At 61.7% G+C, this 18927-nt stretch overlaps 2 protein-coding genes across 2 annotated transcripts; one reads left to right on the top strand and one right to left on the bottom strand.

Annotated features, from left to right (window-relative positions):
- The first annotated feature begins 571 nt into the window (after window positions 1–571).
- POM121 (POM121 transmembrane nucleoporin) lies at window positions 572–13562 on the top strand. The gene is made up of 13 exons (XM_050325609.1): window positions 572–816; window positions 899–1102; window positions 1518–1682; window positions 3758–3838; window positions 4120–4291; window positions 5156–5247; window positions 6019–6089; window positions 6752–6876; window positions 7272–7374; window positions 7662–7832; window positions 8165–9916; window positions 10855–10983; window positions 11193–13562. Exons 1-13 carry the CDS (start codon window positions 572–574, stop codon window positions 11285–11287), a joined length of 3405 nt encoding a protein of 1134 aa, XP_050181566.1. The 3' UTR covers window positions 11288–13562.
- On the bottom strand, window positions 12883–17311 carry NSUN5 (NOP2/Sun RNA methyltransferase 5). Its single transcript, XM_050325996.1, has 10 exons — window positions 17199–17311; window positions 16987–17109; window positions 16531–16702; window positions 16343–16451; window positions 15918–16056; window positions 15421–15536; window positions 14925–15103; window positions 14641–14845; window positions 14419–14571; window positions 12883–14242 (listed from the first exon to the last, which is right to left on the bottom strand). Exons 1-10 carry the CDS (start codon window positions 17289–17291, stop codon window positions 14137–14139), a joined length of 1395 nt encoding a protein of 464 aa, XP_050181953.1. The 5' UTR covers window positions 17292–17311; the 3' UTR covers window positions 12883–14136.
- Window positions 17312–18927: the final 1616 nt, after the last annotated feature.

Raw genomic sequence — 18927 nt, 5'->3', positions numbered from 1 at the left:
CGGCCGTGCCACCAGAGACACCGGGGGAGCACCGGAACCTTCCGGGGTGCCGGGACCGGGAGGGGGACATGGGGGGGGAACCGGGAGAGGCCACGCCCATCACCGAAGCACTAACGCGCCGCGCAGTGCATGCCGGGAACCCGCGGGGGGGCGGGGCCGCTCGGCTGGGAAGCCCCGCCCACGTCCTCAAGCCACACCCACCTCCGTTCCTCTGGAAACCCCTCCCGCCCCCGGGCCGAGAGAGCCCGCCCCACTCAGACGGGACAGCCCCGCCCACCTCAATAAGCCCCGCCCACCCTGGAGGCCCGGTCCCTCTCGGCCGCGGAGCCCCGCCCACCCCGTGAGCCCCGCCCACTCCCTGAGCACCGCCCACTCCTGAGCACCGCCCTCAGTTCCCGCCTGGAGGGCCGGCCCAGCTCGGCCGGGAGCCCCGCCCATAACCTAAGTCCCGCCCATAATGTAAGTCCCGCCTTCACGTACCCTGGTCCAGCCCCGAGCCCCGCCCACCCCATAAAAGCCCCGCCCCCGCGCGGGCAGCGCAGAGCACGCCGGGAGCGGTGGGCGCGCGGCGATGGCGGGCGCGGGGCCGGGCGGGCGGGACGGGGCCGTGAGGGCCGCGCTGGCCGTGGCCGCGGCGCTGGCGCTCGCCCTGGCCTGGCTGCTGCTGCGGGGCGCGCTGCTGGGCGCGGCGGCCGTGGGCGCGGCGGGCGCCTGGTGCGCCATGCGGCCCGGCCCGCCCGCGCCGCGCCCGCCCGCCAAAGCCGCTGCCAACGGCGGCCCGGCCGTGAGGACCGCGCCGCGCCGAGCGCAGCTCGGGTAAGGACGGGAGGGGTAGGGGCGGTGGGAGGGGGGACCCCCGCCCCGCCCCACCCCGCACTGACCGCGCCGTGTCCCGCAGGGCCCCGCGCTGCCCGCCGCAGCCCCCGCGCCGCCGGTACCCGCTGCCGCAGCCCCGCCCGGCCGCGCCGTTCGGCCTGTCCGCCGCCCGCTGGGAGGGCGGCTCGCCCCGCGCCGCGCCCTGGGCCCGCCGGGCCGGCCCGCTCCGCAGCCCCGTCACCGTGAAGATCGCACCGCCTGCCGCCGGCATCGCCCGCGCCCCGGCGTGAGTTCCGACCGGCCGGGGTACACCGCGGGGAGCGGAGGGGGATACCGGGACACAGCGGGGAATCACGGGGCACACCGCGAGGAGCCCGGTTATCAGCCGCGGAGGGGAGCGGGACACGCTGGAGGGAATCACAGGGGGTACTGCGGGGACACACTGGGGGAAGCCCACTTATCACCGCGGGGATACTGGACGCATCGGGGGAACCCCGTTATCAGTCCCGGGGGATATCGAGACACACAGGGGGAAGCCACATTATCAGCCCCGAGAGCACCATCCCATCCTGAGTGCTGCCACATGGCCGGGAGGATGGTGTGACCCAAACCCTCGGGAGAGCTGTGTTCCCCTTTCCACGGGGGGAATTCTGAGCAGTGATCCCAGCCAGCCTAACAGCGTGCTCTGCTCTGCTCCCCAGTCTGGAGCAGCTGGTCTCACCCCTGGCCTTCCCAGCCACCAGCAGCCCTGACCCGTGTGCCAAGGAGACTGTGCTGAATGCCATCAGGGAGAGCAGGAAAAGGGCTGTGGAAGAGGAGGAGGAGGAGGACCAGACCTTTGGGAACGATCAGGAGAGCAAGAGAAGGTAACGAGGGAGCAGTTCAGGTCACTGATGGTGTGTTGGGAAGGTCACCGATGGGGCTCTCGCTCCAGTGGTACGTAACAAATGGGATGTGTTCCAGAGAGTGCCAGGCCTGGTGTGACCAGGATCTGGGCTGGAAGAGCACTGTGGGAAGGCAACTGCAGGGAGGAAGCACATGCCATCCATCACCTGGCCCTTGGGGCTGTGTCAGACAGTGCTCTGAGGCTCCTGTTGTCCTTGAGATCAAAGGGATGTGGTTTAGGTGTGGGTCCAGTGTGTTCCTCTGCCTGGCTGGGGTTGGGAGGGACTGGGATGTGGTTTGGGGAGCTTGGCTGGGAAGTGGCTTCTATCGTCACAGGAGTTTCCAGACTGGGAAGGCATGGTGGGGAGTGCCATTGTCTGCTGTGGGCTCTGTCCTTCGTTCAGCCCCAGGCTCCCAAGAGAGACAGGATCCCCAGGTAGAAGGATCCCTCTTGGAAAGCTCCACACGCTTCACTCATAGGCTGAGTGAGCAAAGGGAGGTGAAACATGAGGGTAAACAGGAGACAATGCTGCTCTTGTTAGTCAAGGTCAGCAACTTCCAGCCCTGAGCATCAGGGAAGGAGGGTGCCCTGTCTTTGCCAGCGCCCTGGGAAGGACCAGGAGTAAATCATGAATGCAAGGTCTGCTGGAGCCCAACAGCCCAGGCACAGCACTACCCTGCCCTCATACAGTCATGGAATGGTTGGGGTTGGAAGAGACCTTAAAAACCATCTCATTCACACCTTCCACTAGCCCAGGTTGCTCCAACCTGGCCTTGGACACTTCCAGGGATGGGGCAGCCACAGCTTCTCTGGGCAACCTGTGCCATGGCCTGCCCACCCTCACAGGGAAGAATTTCTTCAATGTAGCCAACCTAAATGTCCCCTTTTTCGGTGTGAACTCATCACTCCTTGTCCTGTCATTACAGTTCCTGTTGTAGGCCCCTTCAGACCCTGGAAGGCTGCTGAGGTCTCCCTGGAACCTTCTCTTCTCCAGGCTGAGCAGCTCCAGCTTTCTCAGCCTGTCTCCATAGAGAGTTGCTCCAGTCCCCCTACCAACTTTGTGGCCTTCTCTGTCTCTGGACTTGCCCCAACTTCCTTCATCTTTCCCAGTTGTGTCCATGGAGGCTGTTCCCTCTGGTCTGGGCAGGGAGCTGGGACACTGCAGAGAGTGGCTTGGGCAGTGCCCAGGCACATTGTCCTGCTGCTGGAGGTGACCCAGAGAGCACAGCAGGGCAAGGCAGGGCGCACCATCCTCCTCCAGCATTTAATTCCCATCTCTGGATGCTTGACTTGGTGGATCTGAGCCCAACGAGAGCCAAGCAGGGCAACAACAGGGTGGATGCATAGAGGGGATCAGCTCAGGGGTTTTCTTTATTCTGTTTTAATGTGCCAGTGCACAGCTCTGCCACAAAAGCCAATTTTGAAGGCATTCCTGTCTGGGAAGCACAAGGAATGCTCGTAGGCAGAAAATTCTGGGACCTTGGAGGGCAGAAAGGAGCTGTGTCAGCTGGAGAGCACAGGGTGGCCTGTGCTGTGGGGTCAGCGTGCTCAGAGCCTGAGGGGAGCTGTCTTACACTTTCAGCTCTGCTTCACAGCAGGCTTTGCTTTGGGACTTTCACACTTCAGATCCTCATGGAATCATTGTGGGAAGGAGGATTCAGCTTCTGACTCGAACAGTCCTGGGCATTGGTTCGGCAGAAGTTGGAGATGGGAGTTTCAGAGATCAAGTCTGTTCAGAGAGACTCAGCAGCTCATTTCTGGAAGTGTTTTAGTTTAGAATGATGGATTTGAGCAAAGATTTTTATTTTCTTATGCCCAAACTAGTGTGCCCAGCAGGATTTTTAGTTTGAGGTGAGAGTCAGTGAGGAGAGGCCCAGGACGAGAGAAAATCCACACGAGTCTGCAAATGTGGAAAAATTCTGTCCTGGGTATTGGGTCCCAGGAAAAAAAGAAGGGTTTGAGCTCTCCCAGTGTTGAGCCTGCCTGGAAAGGGGCCTCTCCCCAGGCTGGGAGAGGCTTCCATACTGCCCCAGGCTTCCACCCTCTCTCCCACAGGCGCCACGACAGCAGTGGAAGTGGGCAATCGGCGTTCGAGCCGCTGGTAGCCAACGGTGCCCCCGCCTCTCTCATACCCAAGTAAGTGCCCAACAGGCCAAAAGCAGCTCCTGGGATGGCGGGGGGGAGCAAAAATCTGTGGGATCTGGAAAAGGGGCTTGGGTTTTGCTTGCAGAGCCTGGCTTTGGGGGAGAGCAGGAGAGGCTGTCAATCTGTCACCCTGTGTCAGCGGGGCTGTGCTGCTGCTGAGGGTTATTCCCAAGCCTGTAAGGAGTGGGATTGCCTTCCTCCGCCTGCCCAGCACGGAAAGGGCCTTTGGGCAGAGCAGGGGAGCTCACCACGCCTTCATGCCCCTCCTGCAGGCCAGGCTCTCTGAAGAGGGGCCTTGTCTCTCACTGCCCCGACGACTGCTCCAACAAGAGGTCCCGCACGTCCTCCATGAGCTCCCTCAACAACACGTACTCCGGGGGCATCCCCAGCTCCATCCGCAACGCCATCACCAGCTCCTACAGCTCCAGCCGGGGCCTGGCACAGGTACGGACACCTGGGCTGCACATTCCTCTGGGACCACCCGTGGAATCCCAGTGCTGGGCTCATGATGAGCAGCGTGGCCGGGTGCCTGGATCTGCTTTGGCACAGCTCACATCCCTGAGGGTCGGGTGGGCTGTGGTCCAGCAGCAGTGTTACCTGTTTTCTGAGGAGTCCCAGGCTGAACTGCCCTGCTGCCTTTGCACCAAACCAAGGATGAGGCTGTTTTCCCCTCCCTCCTCATCCCTGGCCAGTCTGCAAGGCTGGATAGATGCAGGTGAAAGGGAAAAAAAAGGCTTTGCTGCGCTGACACCTTTTGAGCTGGAGTCAGCAGTGTGGGAGCCATGTGTTCCCTCTCTGACCCAGGTCCCAGCTGCTGACTGATGCAGCACTGCTTGTGCTTGCAGATGTGCCAGGGACACTTAGCCATGGCCACTGGAGCTCTGTCTGTGTGGGAGAAGGTTTGCTCCAGGTGGTGGTAGGGAGAGGTTTCCTGGGTCTGGGGAGGGTCAGATCCTTGCATTGGGATCCTACTCTGAACTCCTGGCAAGGAGGTGCTGGCTCCTACCAGAGCAGCCCCGCACACATGAGGGTGTCCAAAGCAGCTGGGTGGCCTCTGCCTGTGGCACACAAAGGCAAGAGTTGACCCAGCAGTGTCCTGGCCCTGGATGCTGATTGTTCCTAATATGGGTTCAGCCTGGGGTTGCCAGACATTGAGCTCCCCAAAATGTGGAGGGGAATTAAGTGGTCTTGAAGCAGGAGGAGCTCATTATCCACAGTCCTGGGTGATGGGTTGAGTTGGGGTGAGCAGGAGCGAGGGGGCCTCTGAGCCCCACACCGAGTTATTGCTGGTGTCTCTCTTTATTCCAGCTGTGGAAGAGAAGTGGTGTGAGTGTGTCCCCAATGTCCAGCCCAGCGTCCTCCCGTCCCCAGACCCCAGAGTGGCCTCTGAAGAAAGCCAGGTAAGCAGCCTCCCACAGAGCCAGCTGGGAAGGGAGCTGTCGCCTTTCCAGCCATCCCAGTGCCCAAGTCCCAGTTTCCACTGGAGCTGGGACAGTCCAGAGTCCTCTCCAAGATGTGATGGTGGGTCACGCAGCGGTGTGGAGACCCCCTTGTCGTGTTGATTGGCCCCCCTGTTGCTTTGTGACACTGCAGTGCCACCCCTGCCCTGCTCCCAGGCGTGGCTGGAGATATAAGGGCTCAAAATTGCTGCAGAAGTGATGGTGCCTTATGGCAGTGGCATGGCCTGGGTTGGTGGTTGCTGGAACACTGGGAAAAGAGGGGCCCTGATTTTTGCCACCTCCTCAAATCAAATCCCAGGGCTGTATTGTAGTGCCTGCCTTTGAGCACAGCCCGTGTTCTCCTCCCAAATCAGAGGAGCCTGAGGTTGTGTCAGAACTAAAGCCAACACAGTCGCCTGGTTGACACAATCACCTGGTGACAGGCTGAGTGTAACTTACGAGGAGCGGTGCTCCCATCCAGGACCCCCAGCTGCCCCCCAGGGCTGACCCATCCTGAGGAGGGGGTGCAGGCCCAGCCAAGCTGGGGCTGGAGCAGGGAGCAGCTCCTCTTCCTGAAGCTGCGCAAGGCTCTTGTCCTGAGGTCTGTTTGCAGGAGGCAAAGAAACGCCAGGGATGCTGGTGGGAATCCTCAGCATGTTCAGTCTCATCCTGCTCCCTGGGATGGGGCTGAGCCCAGGATTGATCCTAACTGGTGTTCTCCTATTGGCACAGGGAAGAGGAGTCACATCGTTCCAACACTTCCACCCCAGTGAAGTCGGACAAGGAGCTGCAGACAGAGAAGGGTGAGTGTAGGTGGGCCCTGGCTCTGCACCTGGGTTGGATGGGCCACCAGGGTGAACAAAATAAGGACAGGAGATAACTGAGGTAGCCGAGATCTGCAGTGAGATTGGCTTGAGAGCTCACCTGGAAACTTGGAATGTGCTGCTCCCAAGGTACTTCAGCCAGCCTCAGGGACTGCCCTGGTGGGGTTTCCAGGCGATGGGGGGTGCTGACAGTGTCAGGGTACTAACAGATGCCTGGGAGCTGGCTTGCAAGGGGAAACTCCAGCTGCCAACCCAGCACGAGTTCAGGTGTCAGCCTTGGCCATGACCTTCTGTGGTGTGAGTGGAGTTCTGATCATAGTCCAGGCTGAGCTTATTCCAGTGCTTCCTCAGCTAAAACGGAGAGGCAGTCCTCTGTGTCTGTGGCAGATAGACCCCATGGCACAGTACAGGGACCATCCTGGAGCTGGGAAGGGGTTGCTACCCCACAGAGCCCCAGCCAGCTCTTGTCCAGACTCCCTGGGTGTGTGGTGCCAGCTGCTCTTCCAGGGCATCACAGCAGCTGAAAGCCTTGCCCCTGGCTCTGCCCTCTGAGCTGGGCCATCCAGAGAGGGGTTGGGACAGCCCCATCAGTACAACCGAGCACTTACCCGGAGCTGGGCCTGACCTGTCTCCTTCTGCAGTGGCGGAGTCGCCGGTGTGGAAGAAGCGGAATTCCCTGAGCCCGCCGTCGGCGCCGGGGAGCAGCGGGAAGCGCAAGCGGAAGATCCCGTTGCTGTCGTCGCTCCGTGGGGACCAGCTAGTGCTGGTACGTCGCTGTCTCACAGCCCCTCTGGCCCCGCTCTGGCGATAGAATGTGCTCACTGCAATTTCTGCAGGGCTGGGGGGACACTGACCTGCCTGCCCTCAGGAAGGAGGCCCCGTCCTTGGCCGAGTGGGAAGTGACGCTGTCCCCAGCCCCAGTGTGTGGTGGGCTGTGCGTGGTTGTGCTGCCTGCTGCCGGACCAGGTAATGCCTGGGGAAGGCCTGCCGTGCCCTCAGTGCCACGCCGGGGGTCCAGCGGAGTCGGGGACCGGAGCTCCGCCGTAGCTGCGGCAGGACCAGCTGCTTCACGGGGCTCGCCACGGCCAGTCGCCAGCGCACCTTCCGAGAGGCTCTGCTTCCCTGGGAAGGAGCTAAGCTGCTGCTGCTCTCTCTTGGCAGCCCCCGCCGCCTCAGCTGGGCTACTCCATCACCTCGGAGGACCTGGATGCGGAGAAGAAGGCAGTGCTGCAGTGGTTCAACAGTGTCTTGGAGGATAAGGCTGGTAAGGGCAGGCTGGGAACGTGGAGGGTGGTAGGAGCAAGCCCAAGGCTGGCAGGGCAGTGGGGTGTCTGTAGCACAAGCTGGGGAAGCACTGGGGTTCTTCCTGCCTCAGTCTGGAGGTGCTCTTTGTGCAAGAGATCTCATGCCCCAGTGTCCCCAGGGTGCTGTGTGAGGTTCCCCAGGGCTGTGGGGTGTTGGTGTCATTTCCCTGCCCACTGGAGAAGCTCTGCTAAGGGTCTGTCCCCCACAGCCAGTTGTGGATCCTGATTCCTTGCTCCTTCCTTATAGATACAGTCCCCAGCACCACTGCAGAGACGACGCCCGTGTCCAAACCGCTGGTGTTCAACGTGACCTCCTCAGGGCCTGCACCTGCCTCCACAGCTTCTGCCCTGGCCAGCTCCTCACTCCTGGACAGCCTGAAGAAGATGCAGAGCAGCCAGGCTGCACCCACAGCACCAGGTGAGGAGGAGGAGGAGGAGGGTTGGCAGAGTGGAGCCCTGGCAGAGCCGGGCAGTCACAGCAAGAGCTCCACGTTGCCTCTGTGTGAGGCAGGTGACAAACCCCCCTGTTCAAATGCTCCTCTGGCAGCAGAGCTGACAGGCAGGTCTCAAGGGGGCACACTTGGGGACACCAAGCCCCTGGTCCTGCTGGGGGCTGTGGTAAGTGTGGAGGGCTGGGTGCAGTGGGTGCTGCTCCGGGAGGCTTTGCACCAGCAGGTGGGTGCCTGGCAGAAGGGCAGGCTATCTGTAGGTGCCCCTCTATGCCTAAATAAGATCTCTCCACCTTTCCAGACACCACTGGAGCTGCAGCAGCATCCCAGCCACCTCCATCAGCTGCACAGCCACCCGCCCCTGCGGTGTCACTGGAGTCGAGCTCTGTGCCTGACACCTCTGCTGACACCAAGCCTGTGCCCGTGCTGAGCACACCTGCCCCTGCTGCCTCTCCTGCCCTGGGGGTGCAGCCCCCGAGCAGCCTGGCACCTGCTGCATTCACTGAGCTGGGCCAGACCCACAGCAAACCTCCCTCTCTCCCAAAGCCAAGCATCCTGTTTGGAATGCCGAACACCCCTCCTGCCAGCCAGCCAGCAGTGACTATGGCCACTGCCGTGCCCACCACGGCCACTGCCACACCCATTACAACCACTGCTGTGCCCACCTCAGCCACTGCTGTGCCCACCACAACCACTGCCATGCCCACCCCCATGTTCAAACCCATCTTCGGTGCTGTGCCGAAGAGCGAGAGCACAGCAGCCTGCTCGGCTGTCACCTCCACCACGGCCACCGTGTCTGCGAGCTCAGGCCCTTCTTTGACGTCCTCCACCACCACCATGTTCAAGCCCATCTTCGGCAGCGTCACCGCAGCTTCGTCTCCAGCGAAAGTCTCTCCTTTCGCCTTCAAACCGGCGGCACAACCGGCCCCGGAGCGACCCGGAGCCTCCTCGCCTACCCCGGTGTTCACAGGCCTTCCAAACATCATCTTCACCACTGCAGCTACGACAGCCACCACCCAGAGCTCATCCACGGATGCCGCCACTAAACCTGTCTTCAGCTTCGGACTGACCCCACCTGCGTCCACGGGCCCAGCCACCAGCCTGGCTGTCACCGTCACCTCTGCCACCTCCACCAGCGCAGCACAGCCCTTCCTGTTCGGGGCCCCGACCAGCTCCGCTCCCAGCACAGAAACCAGCTTTGCCACCCCAGGGCCCATGTTCCAGTTCGGGAAGCCACCTCCGGCCACAGTCACTGCCACCACCACTGCCCCAGCAGGCCCTGCCTTTGGCCAGGCACCTTCAAGCTCCGCAGCTGTTGCCACCACCACCGCGGGCTTTAGCATATTTGGGGGCACCACACTGACCTCCTCTGCCCCAGCCACCACAGCTCAGGCGCCGCTGACGTTCGGCTCCTCCGTTTCAGCTTTTGGCAGCTCCTTCGGCGCCGGTGCAAAGCCACCACCATATCCTGGCACCGGGAGTGCCTTCAGCACCGGGACTGCCGACAGCCAGGCGCCCGCCAGCAAACCTGCTGCTGGCCCCGTCAGCTTCGCCCCCCAGTTCAGTTTCGGAGCCCCTCCGGCACAGTCGGCGGCTCAGCCGGCATTCGGCAGCGGTGCCCAGGCAGCCTTTGGCACGACCAGCGCCCAGGGCTCCTTCGGCACCAGCAGCACCCAGGCGGCGTTCGGCACCACCACCTCGGTGTTCTCCTTCGGAACAGCCACCTCCACCACATCGGGCTTTGGTGCCACCACCCAGACCACGAGCAGCAGTGCCAGCGGCGCCGTCTTTGGCACCACCCCGTCCCCGTTCACCTTCATGGCCACCACCCAGCCGGGGCCCTCGGCCGGCGCCTTCGGGATGAGCACGCCGGGCCTCAGCAGCGGCTCCCCGGCCGTGGCCTTCAACTTCGGGGCTGGGCAGAGTGGGGCAGCCTCGGCAGCAGCGCCCTTCGGCTCCTCCCTGCAGCAGAGCACGCTGGGGGCACCGGGCCAGAGCACCCCCTTCGCCTTCACCATGACCAGCACCCCCAACAGCAAGCCTGCCTTCGGAGGTGAGTCAGCATGGAATGGTTTGGGTTGGAAGGGACCTTAAAGATCATGTTCCACTCCCCTGCCATGGGCAGGGACACCTTCGCTGTCCCAGGTTGCTCCAAGCCCTCTCCAGCCTGGCTTTGAACACTTCCAACTTCTCTGGGCAACCTGTGCTAGGGCCTCACCACCCTCACAGGGAACAATTTCTTCCATATGTGTAACCTAAACATCCCCTCTTTCACTTTGAACCCATTACTCTTTGTCCTGTCACTGCAGACCCTGTCAGGGGTCTGGAGTTGGGCAGCAGCATTCCTGACGGACCTTGCCAAGCTCCCGGGCTCCACAGCCCTGGAGAGGCTGGTGCTCCTGCTGTGCAGAGCCTCTCTGTGCAAAGGGAAGGCACTTCCATTACTCCCTGTCCAGGGCCTCAGCCCTCAGTGGTGGAGGGCAATCCTTAAACTCTTCTTGGCCCTTCTGAAGGCACCAGCTCCCTGGCTCTGCACCCAGCCAGGTGTCCTGCAGGAGTCAAGGTTGTGCTGGTCCCTAACAGCCACCTGGAGCTCCTTGGCAGGCAGGGAAGCTGCCAGCCAGTGACTGCCATCTCTTTGTCCTCACTCTCAGGGTTTCCCTGGCATTTCACACCCTCACTGGGCCGTCCCATCTCCCACAGAACTGAAATCCACATGCTGAGCAACTGCTTGAAGTAGAAAGACAGAGGCCTTTCTTTCTCCCTGGCAAATCCTTTTGTGCAGCCCCTCTGCCAGGAGAGCACAGGGATTACCCAGAGGGTGTAACTTTGGCATTAAAAGGGGTTTTTGGGAGCAGATGCCACTCCTGGAAGTTGGACTGTGGTGCTTCACCCCCTGCAGAGAGTCCTGTGGGTGCCACTGGTTCCCAAAGGCTCTTTGTGTGCCAACCCCGGCTCACAGTGACCTGTTGCTGATTCTGTGATTTCCAGGAGCTCCTGCGCCCACCTTTGGGCAGAGCACACCCGTCCCAGGAGCTGTGGGCAGTGGAAGCAGCACCCTTTCCTTCAGGACACCCAGCACTCCTGCCTCGGGCTTTGGAGGAGTCGGCTCATCCTTTGGTAAGGAGTGAGATGGTGCTCCAGCCTTGGGGAGCTCATGGGTCGTGGTGTGTCCTCGGGCTGGGGACAGTGGCAGGGCCAGATGTGTTCTGGGAGCTGGCTCAGGTGGTACCAGCTGGGCTCAAGGGGACCCCAAACCTGTTCCTCCCAGGGTGGGGATCACGCTGTCCCCAAGGCTGCAGAGCCCTGAGCCACCTTTCTGCTTCCAGGTTCGTCCACCCCCACCTTCTCCATCGGGGCAGGATCCAAGACGGGCGCTCGCCAGCGGCTGCAGGCACGGAGGCAGCACACCCGCAAAAAGTGACCCCGGTGCTGCTGGGCCCTCTGGCCCACGTGTGGGGAGCTCCAGGCTGGAGCTGTCCCCGTGGTGGGACCAGGCCCCGTCCCTGCCACCCACTGGAGCCCATGCCGGGTGGCTGGGATGGGATAAACCAAACTCTTGTTACTTGAACAGTTCAGAGCCAAGGCTGGACAACCCTCTGTACATATCCGCAACGTCCCTTCCCCACTTTATTTTGCCATGTTTAATGATGTGTAAATTTTTCCCCATTTGCTTCTTCCAGCTTTTCCTGTGCCCCCCACCCAGCCCTCAGCCAGCCTTGAGGCTGTGTCCCGCTCGGAGCCCCGCTGGGGCCATGCTGCAGTTCCAGGCTGCCCAGGGACCCCGTCTTCACCAGGTCCCCAAGTCTTTCCCATTGTTCACCCTGTGGCCTGGTGAACACGCTCCCATCCCTGCTGCTGGGGCTGGTGCCAGCCTGGTGCTCCCCAGTGACCAGCATGGCTTCAGCTGGGTGACCTCATCTGCCACCTCCAGCCGAGGACACGCCGTAACCCCAAGGCCTGTGCTGGAGGCACGGGGTGAGGATGGGGATCCCCCCGCCCCTCTCCCCTCCCCGCTGCTCCGTGGGGCTGTGGGCTGCCCCCACCCCGCTCCCCCTGGTCTGCTTTGTCCGTGCTCCCGTTGTGCGCTCACTGAATCGAGTTTGGAGGAAGAGCTGAACCGTGTGTGTGGCGGCATGTTGGTTATGCCGGATTTGCTGTTTGGAGTTTCTTTTTTGGGGGGCGCCGGTCCCTGGGGGGGGGACGTGCCCCGGCTAATTGGGTGTTGACAGTAGCATCACTGCGTGGCTGCTCGTGCTGGGGAGTTGTCCCTTCCATGTCGTGACTGAAAGGCAGCTGGGCCGGGTTGTTCCAACCCTGGCAGTCTCTTCCCCTCCCTTCCCCTCTCTCCTGGTGCCCCCTCCCCACCTTGGGGGGGGTGGGGCTCTGGAGCTGATCCCAGGATTCCAGAGCGGATGGGTTCTCCTCACCCCTCCCAAGTCCAAAGTGGTTTTCATTTTTAGCTCGTCCCCCTCCCTTTGGGTTTTACCAGCTCTGAGGAGCTGCAATGCTGCCTCCACTATCCCCATCCAGCCAGTAGTGGGGATTCCACCCTTCCCTGCCTGGGAGCTTCATGGGAAGAGACTGCTGGAGCTGGGGGTCACCTAAGAGCCACCCCCTGCCTTGCCCAGGGCAAGGGATGGGCACCCCATTCCCAGGAGTGCTCTGCTGCCAGATTTTTACTCTCCGAGCCGTGTGAGTGTGTGTGTCTGCTGAGGTCTAAATTAAAAAAAAAAAAAAAAAAAGCAAAAAAAAAAAAAAAAAAAATTACAAATATTTAAACGTTTTTTAACAAAAAAAAAAATTTATTTTTATATTTAAGCTAAATTGCCTTCAAATTCCTTCAAGCTTGGTTCAGTGAGGTTGCCAGCTGTTAGTGTTTAGCTGTTCCCCACCCTGGCTGTGCCCACTGGGATGTGCTGTGCTGGGAAAGGCAGCTGCATCCCATGGGCTCTGCCGTGCTCCCCCTGCTGTACATCATCCCCTTCCTTTTAAATGTGATGTATGTGGATGTGACTAAACCTTTTTTTTTTTTTTTTTTTTTTTAATTATTTCTCTGAGGGTGAGGAGCAGGAGCTCTCATGTTACGGTGCTGAGTGCCAGGGTCAAGGTGTCTCTCCTGGCAGGAAGGGCAGGTGACGGGCTCTGTGTGGCACAGAGGGGACACAAAGGACCTGCAGGTGCTGGTGGGGGTGGTTCTGGCCATCCCCCACCAGCACAGCTGAGCGTGCAGTGGGCTGAGAGCAGCCAGGCTGAGAAAACATATCCTTGGGGTTTGAGGAAGTGGCTGGGACAGGATTAGCGCCCACCAAGTCTGACCCTGGGCATCCCTCCCTCTGCCCCAGGCAGGGTGTTGGGCCAGGAGAGCGCCCACTCTCCCCATCCTCAGAGGTGCCAGGGTTTGGCCAGGTCCGCTCCAGCAAGACCTGTGTGCCAGAGGGAGATGGGAATGAGCAGGGACAAGGTGAGGGCACCCTGTAGTCCCACACCCCCAGCCCTGTGAGGTGCCAGGCTGTCCCTTCTCCACCACACAGCCCCTGCCGGGAGAGCCCCCAGTGCCTGGGGGGAGGCTGGATTTTAAACTGACTGAAGACTTGGATCATTCCTGGTGTGGCTGATGAGGATTTTAGTGTGAATGTGCAATTTTTGTTTCCTTGCTTCTTATGTCCCTGGTTTAAAATAAAACAACTGTGTTCACACGTGTGCGATTCCTGGGGCTCGTGGGGTTCAGGTGCCGCTTCCAGCACACTCTGGCTCATATGTCCCTGCTCCCCCTGGTCAAAGGTAGGTGCAGGGAGAGGATTATTGTTATTATCTATTAATTCACTTTTTCTCCTCCTACTTTGCCTTTACTATGAGCAGTGGCAGGACTGCACAAACAAGCTGGAGAAGACAGTAGAGGAAGAGAAACTTTATTCTGCTTCATTTCTACAGTTAAAGGCTTTTTTCTTGAAGCTTCACATCAGGCTGGGTTCAGGATTTTTTGGGAGGGGAACATGATAAAACAACACCCTTCATCGAGCTGGAGCACCCAGGCCCTGCAGGGTGAAGAGTGGGGGTTGCCTTGGGGGCAAACCTGAGGGGGGGTGGCTGCAAGGGGCAGCCCTGGGTGACCAGTTTCTCCTCCCTGACACCAGGGTGACCCCAGGGCTGGCACTCAGTGCAGGGATTACAGAATTCCCAGTGCAGCTGGCACAAGGCTTGACTTGTGCCCAGGCAACAGGAGGGTTCCCTGCAGCCCCATCTGGGCAGGGGGCAGTCCAAAAAATTGTTTCACTCCTTCACCCTCTGCTTTTTCCTTTTCCTCTTCCTGGGAGCTGCTCCTGGCTTTGTTTCCTCTCTGGGCTGTGGCTTCTCCTCAGCTGCCACAGGCAGGGAGCTGCAGACAAGAGCAAACATCCTGAGCCACTCACCAGTGCCACAGCTCCTGCCCCCTGCACCCACCCAGACCCCTCCACCTCCCCTCACCCCCCCTCCCCAAGGTGCCCAGCAGCCCTGGCTTTGGCAGTGGTGCCCCCCAGAAGTAACTGGAGACCCTCAGTGCCCTCCTCTCACCTGGGGGCATCAGCCCCTTCCTGGCACCGCTCCAGCACAGCCACGAAGAAGCCGTGGGTGAGGGTCTCTGCGGGGGACGCTCGGAGGCAGCTCTCGGCTCCAGGGAAGGCAGCGAGTCCTCGGCAGGGCCAGGATGGGAAGGCGGTCACCAGCCTGTGGATTGGGATGAGGGTCAGCACCACACCCTGCCCTACAGCCCCCTGAGCCCCCAGGCAGACCCACCTGAAGGCTGAGCCCTGCTCCTGCAGCACAGCCTGCACCACGTCCTCGTTCTCCTCGCGGTGCACGGAGCAGGTGGAGTAGACCAGGCGCCGCAGGGCTGGGAAGCTCAGGGCGTGGCCCAGGACCCGCCGCTGGAACCCGGCCAGCGCCTGCAGCCGCTCGGCACTGGGGGCCACCTCCTCCCCTGGCCCCCGGGTCACCATCCCTGCAGGATAGGAGCTGTCACCGAGGGGTCTGCACACCCCCAGCCCCACCCCCGGGGAGCAGAGAGCCCCCTGTGTTACCTGAGCCGCTGCAGGACGGGTCGAGCAGGATATGGGTCACCCTGCTGTACTTGGGGTCTTGGGGGTCCACGGCCAGGAAGTCCTGCTGGGCCAGCTGGCAGCCGGTGACCCCTGCCCGTGCCAGCAGCGTGTTCATGGTGGCCACGCGCTTGGGGTCCACGTCAAAGGCAAAGATCTGGCTGAAGGCAGAGCACAGTGCCCAAGACAGGCATGAACATCCCACCTGGCCCCGGGAACTCCCAAACACCAGGCAGGCACAGCCTGGGAGCTGCCCCACCCCACAGGAGTACAGGGGCTGGGAGTGAACCCCTGTGTGACTTCACATCCCCTTAAGTGCTTGCAGTGGCCCAGGGCTGTCAGAGCCACCAGCTCACCTGAGTTTTTGGGGCAGGGTGACAGGCTGCAGCTCTGCCACCTTCTCGTGCTCTCTATGGGTTTGGGGGGACCAGAGCCACCTTTCCCCCTCCCTCCACCCCCCCCACAAACCTGCCCTCACCCCTTGTTCCTCAGGATGGCAGCCAGGTGGCTGGTCTTGTTCCCGGGGGCAGCGCAGGCATCGATGACGTGGGAGCCGGCAGCAGGGCCGAGGAGGAAGGCAGGGAGGCAGCTGGCCTGCAAGAGGGACAAGCCTGTGAGAGGGTGGGCAGCAGCACTCCAAGCCCTCCTCAGGGCACAGCTGGCACTGTGTGGTCACAGGGACCACAGCGACACAGGGCCAAGGCCACCACAACCCTCCACTGGAAGCTTTGCCCAGTCCACAACCCTGTGCTCCTCCCAGCTGCTGGTCCCCAGTTCCCATGGAGGGTTTTATAGCCCAGGAATTCATTCCAAACCTACAGGCTATGGAAGCAAAGCCCCAGGGAAGGCTGCATCCACAGTTTCTGCTTAGACCTAAGTGCTGCAGCAAAGCCCAGCCCTCGTGGAAGGAGCTGACCCTACACCCCGTCACTGTTTTTCCCACCCCTGCAGCCTCCTGCTCCCCAGTTCCCCTACCTTGTCCTGCAGAATGATGTGTCCTGAAGTATACAGCAGGTTGTCATGGAGGTCTGTCTGAGGAGGGAAAACCAGCAGCTCCGGCAGATGAGGATCCAACAAGAACTTCTTTCCAGAGAGGGCCCTCAGCTCCTCCAAGCTGCCCATGAGACACATGGAGGATGAATACACATAGTCTTGGCTCACTGTGGCCATGGCAGAGCCCTCCAGAGCCCAGGCTGAGAATCCCCCTCATCCCACAGTTCTCCCCCAGCTCCAGGCAGCACCCAGAGAGGCAGAAACTAAGAGTGTGGGGTGATGGAAACCTCAGCCCAGCTACCCTGAGCACCAAGACCAGCAACCCTTCTACCCACCAGACCTCATCCCAAGCCCCTGCTGCTTGCTGACACCCCAGGTAAGGTGGGATAGCAGGAAGAAACCCTCACCTGGCTGCCTTGCCCAGGTAGGAGTATCCCTGGCGCTTGAAGAAGTCGATCACATCGTCCACACAAGTCTTCAGGGTGTTGACCCGGACGTAGCGCGGGATCTGGGAGGCTGTGAGGGCCAGGCAGGTCAGACACAGCCCCCCACAGCTCCCAGCACGTGGCGCCCATCCAGCCCTGAGCCCGCTCACCTGCGGGACTCGCCTGCTCCGGGGCCAGCAGGTCCTCGTTGCGGCTCACCTTGTGCCGCACCTTCAGCCGGGCCAGCTCGGCCTCCAGCCGCGCCCGGTGCCGCCGGGCCAGCGCCTTCCAGCGGCCCCCGCACTTGAGCCCTTTGCCGAAGAGCAGGTCGTACACCAGCACCTGCGGGGAGGGCACGGGGTGAGCCGGGACACCACGGCCCCAGGGACACCACGGCCCCAGGGACATCCCGGCTCCGGTACGTCCGGGTCCGGTACATCCCGGCCCCAGGGACACCCCGGCTCCGGGATACCACGGCCCCGGGGACCCCGCAGCTTCAGAGACATGCCGGCTCCGGGACATCCGCGGCTCCGGGACATCCCGGCCCCGGAACCCCTCGGGTTGGAGACATCCCAGCCCCGTCCCCCCGTAACATCCTCGAGGAAACATCCTCGTCCCCCCCGTACCTTGGCCAGCTGCGGGGGCAGCTTCTTCTCGGCCTGCAGCAGCGCGGCGCCATCCAGCAGCTTCTCGAGCACCGGCGCGTAGCGGAGGGTCTCGGACACCAGCGCGTAGAGCTGCCGGACGTGCTGCGGGGCGGGCAGGGGCTCAGCGGCACCGCCGCACACCCCGGGGCTCCCCCCAACCCCCGGCTCCGACCCCCCCCTCCCGGGCTCACCGGGAAGCCGCTGTTGTACACGAGGCTCTTGAGGCCGCCCTGGCCGCGCTCCAGCCCGTCCAGCACGGCGGCGGCCGCGCTGTACAGCGCCATGTGCGCTGCCCCTTCCCCCGCAGGGCCGCCGGACGGGAGGGGGCGAGCGCGGCCCCGCCGGCAGCCGGGCTGGGATCCGGGAGCCGGGATCGGGCATCCGGCTCCGGCTCCGCCTCCGCGCCGGGGGAAGCGGCGGCCGGGCGGGACCGGGGTTAGGCGGTAGAGGGGCCGCAGCTGTGCGGGATCGGCGGTGCGAGCCGCGGCATCCCGGCCACCCTGGTCATCCCGGCCAGCCCCGTCACCTCGCTCAGCCCCATCACCCCCGCCACCCTGGTCACCCCGGTGATCCCAGCCACCTGGCCACTCCAGCACCCTAAGTCATCCTGGCCACTGCTATCACCCCGGCCAGCCCAGTGACCCCCTCAACCCCATCACCCTGCTCATCCTGGTGGTCCTGGCCACCCCTATCGGCCCAGTCAGCCCTGTGACCCCAGTCACCCCTGTCACTCTGGCCATCCTGGTCACTCTGGTCATTTCCAGCCACCTCTGTCACCCCAGTGACCCTGGCCAGCAACCGTGGCCACCCTGGCTGCTCCAGCTGGTCCAGTGGAGCAAGGCACAGACACTGTTAGCAGTTGTTAATCCCCATGACACGTGGATGTTGATGGGGATTTACTGCAGACTTTGGTGGTGTTCATCCTGAAGTCAAACAAATCAAAGGATGCCCAGCCCTGGAAAGAGGAGGCTGCCCTGGGGAAAAGACAACAGTTCCCTACCCCAGCTCTCAGCCCTGAGCAGCTGGACAAGGCACTGTCCGGAGCAGGCCGGTGTCCTCCCACCAGGACTGACCTGCTGCCTGCACACAGCTCTCTGCAGCTGCTCTTTGGGCTCCCATGTCCCCACTCCAGCAACCCCTCCTGCCCTGCAGAGCACCACAGCTGCCCCCTCAGCTCCACTGTGCTCAGTCTCTCAGTGTTCCCATGTCAGCCAGCAACCAGCCCACCCAACTCAAACTCTCTTTATTGGGAAGGACGAGCCACAAAGACTCTGGACGCTCATGGCTCACGCTTTTCAGGCAGACAGGGAGATCCTTGCAGGCCAGCAATGGTTCAGGTATCTGGGACAGCCTGGCAGGCTGGGAATGGGGATTGCTGAGGTGAAGGCTGACATTTTATGCTCTTAGTGGAGAGGGGAAGGACCCTCCTGTGCTGCTGAAGCTTGTTCTGCAGCACCACGACTTCCATGAGAGGACAACCCTGCACACACCCACACAGGGTGAGAGGTGGGACTGCTCAGCCTGGAGAAGAGAAGGTTGTGTGGAGACCTCACAGCCCATTCCAGGATCTGAAGGGGCCTGCAAGGAAGCCGGAGAGGGACTCTGCAGTGACAGGACAAGGAGTGATGAGTTCACACTGAAAGGGGGAAATTTAGGTTAAATATACAGGAGAAATTCTTCCCTGTGAGGGTGGGGAGGCCCTGGCACAGGTTGTCCAGAGAAGCTGTGGCTGCCCCTGGATCCCTGGAAGTGTCCAAGGCCAGACTAGACAGAGGTGAGAGCAACCTGGTCTAGTGGAAGGTGTCCCTGCCAATGGCAGGGACAGTGGAACAAGATGGTCTTTAAGGTCCCTTCCAACCTAAACCATTCCACGACTCCATGCCTATGACCCCCACCCAGGACTCAGCCACAGCCTCATCC

This window comes from Myiozetetes cayanensis, unplaced genomic scaffold (assembly GCF_022539395.1).
Source record: "Myiozetetes cayanensis isolate MyiCay16 unplaced genomic scaffold, myiCay2020 scf30, whole genome shotgun sequence".
In the NCBI taxonomy this organism is placed as follows: Eukaryota; Metazoa; Chordata; class Aves; order Passeriformes; family Tyrannidae; genus Myiozetetes; species Myiozetetes cayanensis.
The sequence above is the reverse complement of the archived record's forward strand: the minus strand, read 5'-3'. Positions and strand labels throughout refer to the sequence as shown.

Bases quoted from the DNA above. Each gene is read 5' to 3' on its own strand.
- POM121 (XM_050325609.1), top strand. From the start codon at position 572: ATGGCGGGCGCGGGGCCGGGCGGGCGGGACGGGGCCGTGAGGGCCGCG. The intron at 3,839-4,119 runs GTAAGTGCCCAA...CCCCTCCTGCAG, and splicing joins CCCGCCTCTCTCATACCCAA to GCCAGGCTCTCTGAAGAGGG. The intron at 9,917-10,854 runs GTGAGTCAGCAT...TGTGATTTCCAG, and splicing joins CAGCAAGCCTGCCTTCGGAG to GAGCTCCTGCGCCCACCTTT.
- NSUN5 (XM_050325996.1), bottom strand. From the start codon at position 17,291: ATGGCGCTGTACAGCGCGGCCGCCGCCGTGCTGGACGGGCTGGAGCGC. The intron at 16,703-16,986 runs GTACGGGGGGGA...CCCTCCCCGCAG, and splicing joins TGCCCCCGCAGCTGGCCAAG to GTGCTGGTGTACGACCTGCT. The intron at 14,846-14,924 runs GTAACACAGGGG...CCTATCCTGCAG, and splicing joins CCCGTCCTGCAGCGGCTCAG to GGATGGTGACCCGGGGGCCA.